This window comes from Cnephaeus nilssonii (assembly GCF_951640355.1).
Source record: "Cnephaeus nilssonii genome assembly, chromosome: 23".
In the NCBI taxonomy this organism is placed as follows: Eukaryota; Metazoa; Chordata; class Mammalia; order Chiroptera; family Vespertilionidae; genus Cnephaeus; species Cnephaeus nilssonii.
In genome coordinates this window covers 16,971,385-16,985,209 of record NC_137094.1, presented here as the reverse complement: position 1 = coordinate 16,985,209, position 13,825 = coordinate 16,971,385, and the positions used below count along the sequence as shown (strand labels likewise).

Below are 13,825 nucleotides of genomic sequence, written 5' to 3'. Positions count from 1 at the left end.
CATACGGATCGAAAGGCGTGGGTCCTGTACAGTTTCAAGAAATTCTAGAAATCCTAGTAGCAATTCCCAGCAAATGCATGAGGACAGCCAGAACACGGTGTGAGAGCGTTTAAAGTCGTGGTTGAGCGTTGACCTATGAACCAGGAGGTCACAGTTCCATTCCCGGTCAGGGCACATGCCCAGATGGCAGGCTCGATCCCCAGTGTGGGGCGTGCAGGAGGCAGCCGATCAATGATCTCTCTCATTGTTGATGTTTCTCTCTCTCCCTTTCTCTCCCTCTCTGAAATCAATAAAAATGTACTTTTAAAAGATAAAAAAAAAGTAAAGTCGTGGTTGAAATGCAAAGGATTGTTCTCATGGGATGCCATCAAATGGAAAATTTTCAATGTGGCCTAGTTCTTTTCTCCTGAGAGAACACTGCATTCCAGGGACATTTACATGTTATTCATAGGGGAAAAGGATGTTGCTTTGTCTTAGCAGGATATTTCTTTGAAATACCATTCTCTATTGCCATGCTCTGAAATGTGCCTAAATAGAGGGTTTGCTTCTTAACACCTGTGTCCACTTGAGTCCGTCACTTCGGTTTTCCAGTCCTTAGTTCTGTCACCTGTAAAAGGGAGTTGCTGTGAATTCCAGTATCTGTATCACAAGGTGGTTAAGAGCAAACTAAAGAATGCATCTAAAAAGCAGAATGTAAATTTCACTTAGCAGTGTACGAATCATTCTTTTTTTTTTTAATGTATTTTATTGATTTTTTTACAGAGAGGAGGGGAGAGGGATAGAGAGTCAGAAACATCTATGAGAGAGAAACATGGATCAGCTGCCTCCTGCACACTCCCTACCGGGTATGTGCCCGCAACCAACGTACATGCCCTTGACTGGAATCGAACCTGGGACCCTTGAGTCTGCAGGCCGACACTCTATCCACTGAGCCACACCAGCCAGGGCATGTCATGCCCATTTTAGACGAGTTTAAAAAAGTTCACATAAGGTGTGGTTTCATAGGATGCCACTGTTTCACAGGTTTCCTGGACAGGACAAGTTCATGGTCTTCCATGTTAGTCAGCGCCTGACACCAACTAGATGTTAGGACCAACAGGATGGCTCTTTAGAAAGCAGGTAAAGAGTGTTTATCCTGCCCAGAGGAAACCAATCCGAAACAAGGGACCGGGTCTGGCAAGAAAAAAAAATCAGACTAACCGGTGGTCGGCAAACCGCGGCTCGCGAGCCACATGCGGCTCTTTGGCCCCTTGAGTGTGGCTCTTCCACAGAATACCACGGCCTGGGCGAGTCTATGTTGAAGAAGTGGCGTGAGAAGAAGTTTAAGTTTAAAAAATTTGGCTCTCCAAAGAAATGTCAATCGTTGTGCTGTTGATATTTGGCTCTGTGGGCGAATGAGTGTGCCGACCCCTGGACTAAGCCATGCAGTCCAAGTGCGCTGTGGGGAGGTGGTCGTGGTCTCTCGGGGGCTGCATCCCTTGTCGACGGCCCTGCGAGTGACTACTTGAGAATTCCTAGTCTCCAGGGCTGTCCCCAACCCCAGGGCTGCTTCTGAGTATGACTGTATATGTGTGTGTGTCTTGTTGGAATGCCCTTCGTTATAATTCCCATTAAGGATCTCACCATTTCTCCAATAGATATTGGATTAAACCAAACAATGAAACAGAAATAGAGCATGTGTCTTTGTGTGTGTGTGTGTGTGTGTGTATGTGTGTGTGTATGTGAGAGAGAGAGAGAGAGAGAGAGAGAGAGAGAGAGAGAGAGAGGAGATAAATAGATAAGTTAGGGCTTTTACAATCTCAGGGCTTTATCTGAGCACTTGTTCCACTATGTGAGCAGATTCAGTTTTCTCCTCTGAAAAGGTGAGATCCTTGGCCCTTCATGTACCCTCACAGAGCCCTTCTCCACCTGAGAGGCGCGCATAACCGCTCTCACCAGATCCCCAGGCACCTGCCCCATCCAAGAAAGAAGGCCAAGGTCTTCAGCGTTCACATGGAAATGTCGTATTTTCTATGGCTTCAGGAGGGTGCGCAGTATCATTGTAGTAGCCATAGCGTTACGTAGATCTCAGTCTACACCACATTCTCCCACCAGCTCTGTGGGTGTTGTTGTTTTTTTTTAAATATATTTTATTGATTTTTTACAGAGAGAAAGAGAGAGGGAGAGAGAGTTAGAAACATCGATGAGAGAGAAACATCGATCAGCTGCCTCCTGCACACCCCCCACTGAGGATGTGCCCACAACCAAGGTACATGCCCTTGACCGGAATCGAACCTGGGACCCTTCAGTCCGCAGGCCGACGCTCTATCCACTGAGCCAAACAGGTTTTGGCAAGCTCTGTGGGTTTTACTTCATTGTATGTTTTGATTCATTTACAGAATAATAATAATCATGCTGATGCCACAGCTTTCATTGTGAGCGTCAAGCTGGATGATGTTATTTGTAGGCCTGTGTGAAGGTATACTATTCTTTTTCAAAAACAGCAGCCATATGCCCTAACTGGGTATTTGTAAAATGCATTAGATGGAGAAGCTGGCAATTATTATTTGCTCTATTTTGTAGATGAATTACTTCCCACCCCTCCACCCCTTAGCTCATAGCTTGATCCCAGACCTTCTGTTCTAAATGCCTTATTCTCCGTCTGTTATATATCTTGTACCCCATCTTCAGCAATTGTCTTCTCCTAAATAAGGAATCATCACATCTAATGTTTTGGAGTAGAAATCCAATAAAAGCTTCTTCAGATGTGCCCTGACCGGGAATCGAACCCTGACCTCCTGGCTCATAGGTCGACGCTTAACCACTGAGCCACTCCGGCCAGACCTGGCATCCATGTTTCGATTGTCAGAGAGTAGACACAAGCTCTCTAGCAGTAAGAAAGACACATCTCTTTTTTCATTTTCTCAGGAAATTGTTGAGAGCTATTGTCAGGAGGACGGCAGCCAGTTCCCTTGGCATGGGAATCTTGTTTTCCTAAGAAAAACAGAATCATCCACCCTAATGAAAGAGAAAGATTCAAAATGACCATACCTCTGCGACGCCCACCAGCCAATCAGGAGTGAGTATGCAAATTAACCCAACAAAATGGCAGGTTAATTTGCATATGCAGGCATGGAGCAAAGACTCTGCCCGAGTGAAGACTGAAGACTGAAGGCTTGGCTCTGCTGCAGCCCGGGTCCCGGGTGCCGGAGGAAAACTGGTGCCGGCAGCCAGGGGAAGGAAGGCCTATTGCACGAAACTTCTTGCAACGGGCCTCTAGTGGGAGATATAAAAAGGAAACCATTACTGGGCTGGAAGTTACACATTTGCATGTCTAAGCTTGGGGATTTCCTGTGAACTAGCCCACTGTGAGTTCTAACTTTTTCTCCAAGAGTTGAGCAGGAGTGGCGAGTTGCCCAAAGCCCTCTGCGGAGAGCTTGCTTTCCTGGATGATCAGCAGGAAGGTGACGATTTTGCACATCCCCAGCTCCAGTCTCCCGTATGTAAAGGGCGAATCAGAAAAGTCAGGTTGAATTTCCCTTTCTTTACCGTCTGCTGTTCAGCGGGTTGGAAAGATCAATAGAGCTGTTCAAAGGCTCCTGGAAGTAAAATCCATTTTCACTTTGTAGGGGCCTCGGATGGGCAGCCCCAGCAAAGGCACGGGGCAAGGGGACATTCTCTTCCTTTCGTCTTTCTAAAATTCACTCATCGATCTCGAAAAAAAATTCTAGGAAATTGAAATTTAAAAGTCAATCTTTGAAATAAGGAAACCAGAGAACGTCCTCCCAAGAAAAAGGTCAGGCTCCACCGCAGCAGAAACCAATTTAAATCTTTGGAAAGCATGAAACGCAACACAGACAGCCACCTCATCGTACGTGTGTTGATTCTTAGTGTGTGCATCCGAAACAGATAAGCCTTCACCTTCGGTATGATTATGCTTTTGTCCTTTTAAAGTGCTTCGGCCTTACCTTCACATTATAATCCTTTTTATAAACATTTTAAATGAGGGTCGGACATGGTATTAATTCTTAGACTAAGCAGTCTGGCTGAACGGCGGATAAACGCTAATGGAGGTGGTGACTGAAGGTCAGCCTTTGGTTGATCTCTTACCCCTCACCCCCCCACCTTTCCTCATAGGTTGGACAGTCTGTTCGATGCTTCTATGACTCTGGTTCTATTTTTGTTCATCAATTTATGTTGTTCATTATTCTTTTTTTTAAAATATATATTTTTATTGATTTCAGAGAGGAAGGGTGAGGGAGAGAGAGATAGAAACATCAATGATGAGAGAGGACCATTGATTGGCTGCCTCCTGCACGCCCCCTACTGGGGATCAAGCCCGCAACCCGGGCATGTGCCCTTAACTGGAATCAAACCAGGGACCCTTCAGTCCCCAGGCCGACGCTCTATCCACTGAGCCAAATTGGCCAGGGCTGTTCATTGTTCTTAAGAACATTAGGGACCTAGCTAGGTCTCAAGGCAGTGGATTTTTCTTTCATCAGTGCGTGGGAGTTCCCTGTCTGGGGTTCCCTCTTGAATCATTAGTTACTCCCCTCAGAGGCGTAGCTGTGTAGTAGGCTCTCTCTTTGATTTCGCTGAGTGTGTGGGTGGAGACTCTTGAACCCGAGCCGTGTTTGAAATACATCACAAGCACTGAAGTGACATCTAAGCTATTGGGACGGAAAGGCTAATTATGAATTCCTGGGAAAAGAGCAGTGGGGGGGGGAGGCCAGTAGCATCTTTCATCTTGAGAGCTTACTCATGACCATGAACTTGAGCATCAGGCACGTCCACCAGCAGGAAGACAGCCTCCTAAGCAGCCACTGATTTACTCTCAGGGTTTGAAAGAAACAATTCCTCAGAGAAGCAAGCAGAGTAATCTCTGTGTTAAGTGAAGAAAAATTACCAGAATGTTCTAGCGTATAGCACGGTCAGCTCTCCTGTTCCACGGTTTTTGACTCAGCCTATTTTTTCACCAAATGTTCGATTTTTTAAAAAATATTTTATTGATTTTTTTTTTGTTTGTTTTACAGAGAGGAAGGGAGAGGGATAGAGAGTTAGAAACATCGATGAGAGAGAAACATCGATCAGCTGCCTCCTGCTGGGGATGTGCCCACAACCAAGGTACATGGCCCTTGACCGGAATCGAACCTGGGACCCTTCAGTACCCAGGCTAACGCTCTATCCACTGAGCCAAACCGGTTAGGGCAGATTTTATTTTTTAAAGTATTTCCCACATCTGAAGACAAAATCTTAAATCAATGTAACTTGGATTTTTGCTTTGGATCGCTCAGAAAAATAAAACGTGTGCCATTAATTAAAATTTAATGTCTCTCCCTTTATTCCTGAGCCTCCCTGTGGGCCAGCACTTTCCATATTAGCAATACAAAAATGGGCAAGGTGAGGCTTCTCTCCTCAAGAAGTTCAAGTCTAAGGGAAAACAGATAGTTTAAGAGGAACAATAACTGCCGAGTGAAGAGTTTCGTAATAGAGGCATAAAGCATTTAAAACAAATTGAGCTGTAGATATTCTCAAAATCACTTTGCAAGAGGCCATTGTTTTTACTCTTTGCAGAAAAGAGTTCATTAGTTTGCATGGATAAAAGATTGCTTTTGCAAAGAGGATTTCATCTCAATTCAATTCAATATTTGGATCCACTAATGAACTTCAAGAGGCAAATTCATCAAGCAAATAGGAGAGCAGAAACATTTTCATTTGTCAAAAATGGATGCAGTCTCATTTCCCCTTTCTTCTAAAGACGATTTTTTTCATCGTCTTCATAGTACTTTACTTAGATGCAAAAATAATTCTTCCTGACATTTCTTCGAATCAAGCCCCCTATCTTTCAGAGGCCAGCACACACTCGGTCTTCTACAAGAAATCTAAGCTTGTCCTTCTTTGTCTTCTCTGTGACTGGCAATTTATTACTTCAGTAAATGCTTGGCATTCGACCACAGCTGTCTTTGCCAACTGGATTATAACGGAAAGCGTCTGTGGCATTCTAATACAGTGATGAGGGAAGACATTGATGATGATGTTGATGATGGCGATGGCGATGATGATGATGATGATGATGAGAGCATTCTGGCAAATATTTACTGAGCATTGTTCCATTAATTATCACCTGTAACAAGATGCACACTATTATTATTATCCCTATACTAGAGGCCCGGTGCACAACATTCGTGCACTGAGGGGGGGTGGTCCCTCAGCCCGGCTTCTGGCTGAGCGGCGCTCCCCCTGTAGGAGTGCACTGACCTCCAGGGGGCAGCTCCTGTGTTGAGCATCCACCCCCTGATGGTCAGTGAGTGTCATAGTGACTGGTCATCCTGCTGTTTGGTCGATTTGCATATTAGGGTTTTATTCTATAGGATTACAGATGGAAAACCCGGAGTCTTAGAGTAATAGAGTAACGGATCCCTTTTACTCTACTATTCGCACTGATGTTACAATGCACAGACAGTTCCAAACAAATAGATCAGTAAAAGGTCCTGTTCAATTCCATCCACTCGTCTCTCTGTCTCTGGTCGGGAACCGGCTCTTCGAGTTAAGGGATGAGAGCTCTCCAGTTCTGAACACGGATGATTATTTCCAGACCTCAATAATGTTGCCGCGAGAAGAAATCTTACAGATCAGCTGCTGCTTATGTGAAGGGTAAAGAAAATAAGACTCAAAGAAAGTGCCAGTCACCCAAGGCATGCCCATGCCCAGCTCTGCTGCTCACAGTCCAGTGTTCTGTTATCTCGGGCTCAGGGTTCCCTCGCCCTCGGTCAGAAACAGGCTTATAAAACACATGCTGACCCTTTACAGCTCAATGGCATCCGTATGAAGATAGGTCTTAGATAGATAGATAGATAGATAGATAGATAGATAGATAGATGATAGATAGATAGATAGATAGATAGATGATAGATAGATGATAGATAGATGATAGATAGATAGATAGATAGATAGATAGATGATAGATGATAGATATAGATAGATGATAGATATATGATAGATGATAGATAGATGATAGATAGATGATAGATAGATGATACATAGATACATGATAGATGATAGATATAGATAGATGATAGATATATGATAGATGCTTGATAGATAGATAGATAGATGATAGATAGATAGATGATAGATAGCTAAATAGATTATAGATAGATCCATTGCTCTTATCTAGGTAATGGGTAATATACATCTTCTTTTGAGATACTGGAGTCTTTTGGACTTAAATTGCCCCAAAGAATTTTATCATTTATTAGAGTGACTTCTTATAGCCCCTCATCCCTGTTGCTGCCTACCTTGTTCTATTAGTTGGTCTGCGTTTAACTTTCTCCTCCTCTAATTGGCTGTTGCTAGTAAGTGAGAAAGTAGGTAACCAAGTGAGTAAAAACCATGCTTGGTAGAAAAATAGCCTGCGTGAATGCGTAAGGGAACGTCAGTAAATGCAGTAGATGTGTTTTTATGCATGGCCCTTGTGACTGGTTTGAGCTTTTAGGAACTAGATTTTTTTTCGTCTGTCTTTGCCTAAAGAGAAAACCCAAACAGTGGCTGTTAGGGCTTCTGTTTTCTTTCTCATTGAGCTCAGTAGAGCTGATAATATTAACGAAGTGTGCATTTTGCCATGACAGTGATTTCTGACAGTTACAGAAATAGGCACTTTTATCTCAACCTTTCCAAGCAGAGCATGTAAAATGAGGAGAGAGGCATTATTCACAGCTCCTCTTAGCAGGTTAATGGAGCCTAAAATGGCCACTCTCCCTGCTGTTTTCTCCATCATTTGTAACCAAACTTAAAATATGAATGTTTCCGAGTCTAGCAAGGTAAGAGTGTCACATTATTCTTAGTTGAGCAAGACGGATGTACAAAAATGTTATGAAAACCGGTTTTTATGAAAAATTCAACTTCTGAAAGGTTTTAATCATGTTGTCATTGTTGTTTAGATGGAAGACGTCATAGCCCGCATGCAAGATGAAAAAAATGGAATTCCCATTCGAACTGTCAAAAGCTTCCTTTCCAAGATCCCTAGCGTCTTCTCTGGTAAGTTTGCATCAGTATAGCTCTGTGTGGTCCGGATCTCCCCGAGAACTATTTAAAAACCTCGTCTAGCTTTTCACTCTGGAAACGCTCAAACTCGTGACTCAGTCCCTACTGACAAAATGCTAACGCCACATTTCACACCGTGTTGGACACTTGAGATGATGATAAAACAAAACAAAGAAGCCAAAATCATGACCCTCTGCTTCGTTGCAAAGACATAGTGAGCAAAGGCGAAAGAACAGAAAATAATCCTATATAATAAAAGCCTAATATGCAAATAGTCCCCTTGACCAGAAGTTCCACTGGGAGTGTGACCAGGGGGCGGGGCCGGCCAGGCAGCCAACGGCCATTGGCCCCTCCCCCCAGCCGGCCCCGCCCTGGCCTCCTGTGGCTGCAGCGGTGGTGGTAGCAGCAGCAGGCAGCTGGGGGAAAGGAGGCCCTGGCCTGGGGCCAGCAGCCACGAGGGACCCTACCCATGCACGAATTTCGTGCACTGGGCCTCTAGTCTCAAAATAACGATGTGTGGGGCGAACGTGATGTCGACTGTATGTAGGCGTTAGGAGAGTGAAAAAAAAAATCAATTGGGGAGTCAGGAGAATGTTTGTGAAGATCAGTGATGAGCTGAGTTTCAAAAATGAGCCCGGCTGGCTTGGCTCAGCGGTTGAGCATCGACCTATGAAGCAGGAGGTCACGGTTTGATTCCCGGTCAGGGCACACGCCCGGGGTTACAGGCTCGATCCCCAGTGTGGGGTGTGCAGGAGGCAGCCGATGCATGATGCTCTCTCATCATGGATGTTTCTCTCTCTCTCTCTCTTTCTCCTTTCATCTCTGAAATCAGTAAAAATATATTTAAAAAACAAAATCTTTAACAAGACTCCCTGCCGGACTGTCACACGAGCCTCAGAGTGTGTTCCCTCTTGCTTCCTTGGTTCTAGCCACAGAGGGCCCTTTTCATTTCTGATACTTCCCTCAGCTCTCAGTTGCCATGGGTACCTTCCAGCACTGAGCTGTTTCTTCTGTCTGGGGTGTTTCCTCCCCCTTCCCCCTTTGCTCAGCGTAGACCTACTCATCTCAGGTCTACCCCCAGTCTCCTTCCTTAAATACACTCACCCAACCACAGGTAGTACCTCCAGAAATACCCACCGCCGCCACCTCACTCCTTGCAAGTTCACCGAGCACGAGACACGTTTTGTTTGTTTGTTTTTAAAACATATTTCATTGATTTTTTTTTATAGAGAGGAAGGGAGAGGGATAGAGAGTTAGAAACATCGATGAGAGAGAAACATCGATCAGCTGCCTTCTGCACACCCCCTACTGGGGATGTGCCCGCAACCAAGGCACATGCCCTTGGCCGGAATCGAACCCGGGACCCTTGAGTCCGCAGGCCGACGCTCTATCCACTGAGCCACACCGGTGAGGGCGAGACACGTTTATTAGCATGCCCCTCCTTGACTCTGCAGGGCATTTGGGTGTTCTCATATTCTGGACATTCAGTATTTCGATGATTCTAGATCCTGGTGAAACCAGCCTTCACCTGTTGACTGCATTTCCCGTCCGTCGCTGGATTGACGGGGAGCTGGCTGTGTTCCCCGTGTCAGCCACAGCAGGCAGTAAGCCGGAACTCTCTCTTGGGTTCTTTGTGAGCGGTGGAGGTTTTCATTAAAATTGAATATGCCAGGCCTGGGAAGCAGCCCGCGGAGATCAGAAAGGATTGCCGGTGGCCGCTATCAAAGAGAACGGGCTATTGAACGTTTCTGACGATTGAACCGAGGGCACGAATTCTCAGGAGCCGAAGACGCTGGTGCGCGCTCCACTTGCGAAGCACCGTGAATGGGAAAAACAGTCGGAAACGAGGAGGGAGTTCTAGTCGGCCCAAACTGGTTAGGGCTCAACGCAAGTTTTCGTAGCTACATAGGTTTGCATCTAAATGTTTTTGAGAACAGCTTTCAAGAGGCCTTCTATGACTTAAAACTGGTTATTTTTGGAGTCAGTGTTAAGACAGGAAGAATAAGAAAGGTGGAATATATTTCCTAAATCTAGGTAATTCTAAGATGCTTTGAGTCTAAGATGCTCCTTTTTGAAACTGCCATCTGACTGTGAAGTATTTTCCATCTACCCTTGGAGTGGCTATCCTGGATATGACAGAAATTCAGAGAGAAATAAGAAATTGCTTTGAAAAACAATTCTAAAATCTCTGGGCAGAAACGATGCTTAGACTATGTTGTTTGTATGCCATCCCGAAGAAAATTCAAGAATGCAAAAGGGAAATGGATGAGCAGTACACAGGAGAAAAAGCACCTTGACTGTATTGGCAATTCTTCAAGTTCGGTTCCGAAACAAATAAATTCAGGGACAAAACAAGAAACGTTGACTAGATGGACAAGAGACATGAACATTTGCCAAAAAGAAAGAAAAAAGTCTGTTTCACCTCTCTGACCAAAGGACAGGGCAACTGGCGTAGAGTCACCACACAGTCAACCCAGCTGGGCACTCGAGCAGCTGCGCCGTCCCCTAATCAACTCGATATTTGACTTGTCTCTGCCGTGACGGCTTCTTCACCCCTCTCGGTTGTCATCCTTTTCTTTCTGGTGAAATAGCAACACGAATGATTAGAAACAGCCAAGGACTCTCAGGCACCGGCCCTGGGTAATGACCTTTCTCGTGGCTCAAGGCTGCTGAGCAATGAGAAGCTCTCGCTGCATCGGTCGAGACATGATTTGCTTCCAAACGTGGCTGGATCCGTTGGATCTGATCGAGAGGAAAAGCCAGCTCGTACTCATTTGATGGCCACCAGCATGCTAGGAGAAACGGCAGCGTTTCAGGGATTTTATTTTCAGCGTTAGCTTTCCTCACAGCCATGCAGACCGGGCCCAGACACTGTTTTCTCTTCCATGGATGGTGGTCTGCTTCATGCAGTGTTTTTTAAGCATCTAAATTGGCTACTTTATTTTTTTGATTTCAGAGAGGAAGGGAGAAGGAGAGACAGATAGAAACATCAATGATGAAAGAGAATCATTGATGCCCTAACCGGTTTGGCTCAGTGGATAGAGCGTCGGACTGCAGACTGGAAGGTCCCAGGTTCGATTCCGGTCAAGGGCATGTACCTTGGTTGCGGGCACATCCCCGGTAGGGGGTGTGCAGGAGGCAGCTGATGGATGTTTCTCTCTCATTGATGCTTCTAACTCTCTCTCCCTCTCCCTTCCTCTCTGTAAAAAAAAAAAAATCAATAAAATATATATTTTTTAAAAAGAAAATGAAAAAAGAAAGAGAATCATTGATTGGCTGCCTCCTGCACGCCCCCTATTGGGGATCAAGCCTACAACCCGGGCATGTGTCCTGACCGGGAAGCAAATCAATGACCTCTTGGTTCATGGGTCGATGCTCAACCCCTGAGCCACGCCTGCCGGGCCATTCCTATCTTTGTGTTTCCCCAGCACTGTGTTTTTCTTCCTGGGATTTATTTTACCTGCCAATTTGTCCCCAGTGGACAGGTGGTACGATTCTTACCAAAGGCTGTACTCATCTGGAGAAGAAAAGAAATCGCGCATTTCAATGTGGATCCCCTGTGGTACGTGCAGTGTCCGGGACCTGTAGACACTCAGCCAATGTCAGTGACTCCTCTTAGGACAGCCGATGCCCCGGACACTCGATCACACCCACAGCACACCTCACTTCTCAGTGCCTCGGCTGTGGAGAGAGCACACATCTCATTATCCGCTCTGCTGGCATCCGGCGCCGCACGATGCTTTTATCTCCACGGGGAGCACCAGGGAGATGGCCGCGTGGCTCTGTGGGCGATGACCAGCTTAGATGGGCTTCCGAGTGGAGTGCCGGGAAATTGCACGCGATTTTCCAATTTCTCCGGAGTCCAAACACACTCTCCGTCGAAGTTGCGTTATGTGGTTTAAACGTCTCCTCGCCAAGATACGCTCACCCCGTGGGCACTGCAGCACGGTGTACGGGAGCCCATGGCAACGACCCAAGTGTCCTTCGACCGAGCATCGGATAAAGAAGCTGTGGTACATATACACTAGGAACTGCTCCTCAGTCGTAAGGGAAGATGCAGTACTGCCCTTTGCAAAAACATGGACGGATCTCGAGCATATCACGCTAAGCGGAAAGAGTCAGACAGCATAGGGTCGTGATTTTGCCACACCAAGTGCGCTGGACACATGGCCACCTCCCTTCCCTTCCTCCTGCCCCTTCCACCGACTCTGAGCAGCAGACACAGAAAGAGATGACCAATGTTCCCAGGACCTGGGCCACAGCTTGGCACATTCACAGTCCCCCGCCCCCCCCACCCCCAGTACGTCCACTCCTTCTCCCCAAACACCGTAATTATCACATTACATGATTTTCAAGGACGGTTGTATTACTGATCACCTCAGAACATATTTGTATCCCAATTAGCCATCCCTCCTGTCCCCCCCTCTTTCATTTATTCTTTGGTTCAGATTTCTAGGAACTCAGGTCATTTGCATAACCACTCAGCCGGTTTCCGTGGCAACAGTTGAGCGTTCTGCGTAAATATAAGATTTTGTCCTAACTCCCCTTTGTCACATTTTGTCACAAAGAAATAAACTAGGTAGTTGTTTTTCAATTTCTTCTTTGAGACATTTTTCTTATGGGAATCATGCACAAAATTGTTTTTCTTTTTTTTTTTTAGCCAATCCCATTTCCCTCCTGTAAATACTACTCTACAGAGAAAGGAGTAGAGTTGATTTAAGATGCTCAGCCCAGCCCGGCTTGTGTGGCTCAGGGGTTGAGCATCAACCTATGAACCAGGAGGTTACGGTTGGATTCCCGGGCAGGGCACATGCCTGGATTGCTGGCTTGATCCCCAGTAGGGGGCATGCAGGAGGCAGCTGATCAATGATTCTCTCTCATCATGGATGTTTCTCTCTCTCTCCCTTCCTCTCTGCCATCAATAAAAAAATATATATATATATTTTAAATAAAGGATTACTGAGTTATAGGTAGAACATTTTTGGTTTTTAAAGCTTTTGATACCAGACCTATGTTCCTCTTAGCCTAAGCCTTCGAGAATCCGAAAGGGAAGTAAAAATAGAACTAACGTTTTCTTTAAAAACGTAAAGAACCATCCTTCTTTGGATGAGAGCAAGGAGGCTTCCTTTAATATTTGACTTTTCCTGTGTTAGGCAGCATCCGGATGCACAAATCTTATTGAAGTCATTCCTGGCTGCAAGCATTTCTGATCAAATACCAGAAAGCTAAAAATAAGCATTCTACCCCGGCTCTCACGGTGATGAGATATTTCTCTGAACCTTTCTGATCAGGTGGCCTGTTAGCAAGAGGTGAGGCTAACAGCTGTTGGGTGCAATCGCAGTGGGAGATCATTAAATAACTAGAGGCCCTCTGCACAAAATTTGTGCACAAGTAGGGTCCCTAGGCCTGGCTGGCGATCAGGGCTGATGTGTGGGGCGACCTGTAGAGTGATCAGGGGGCCCCTGCTGGCACCCACCTTGGCTGGCCTGGGGCCTGCGGGCTGGCGGTAGCTCCTGCATTGAGCGTCTGCCCTCTGGTGGTCCGTGCGTGTCATAGTGACCAGTTGTTCCGCCATTTGGTCAATTTGCATGTTAGGCTTTTATTATATAGGATTTACTTATATAATCCATACAGCTCCTACTGGAGTCATAGAGTTTATTCTCTGGAAACCCTGGGAAGCTCCTGGTTTGAGAATTCTGGGTAAAAAGGCAACTAAGTGCAAGTCTATATCATTGAACTTGGGGACTTGTCCCCCTTTCCCAGCCTAATTCCAGGGCCCTGACAGTCATCTGCACACTTCCTG

The 13,825-nt window shown here is 45.7% G+C and overlaps 1 protein-coding gene across 1 annotated transcript in view; it reads left to right on the top strand.

Moving 5' to 3' along the window:
- The window catches only part of RGS7 (regulator of G protein signaling 7), a 132,422-nt gene that overhangs the window by 56,895 nt on the left and 61,702 nt on the right, over window positions 1-13,825 (top strand). Inside the window, exon 3 of the mRNA XM_079763825.1 lies at window positions 7,920-8,016. Coding sequence (XP_079619951.1) covers window positions 7,920-8,016 — 97 coding nt within the window. The remainder of the gene's footprint in view (window positions 1-7,919; window positions 8,017-13,825) is intronic.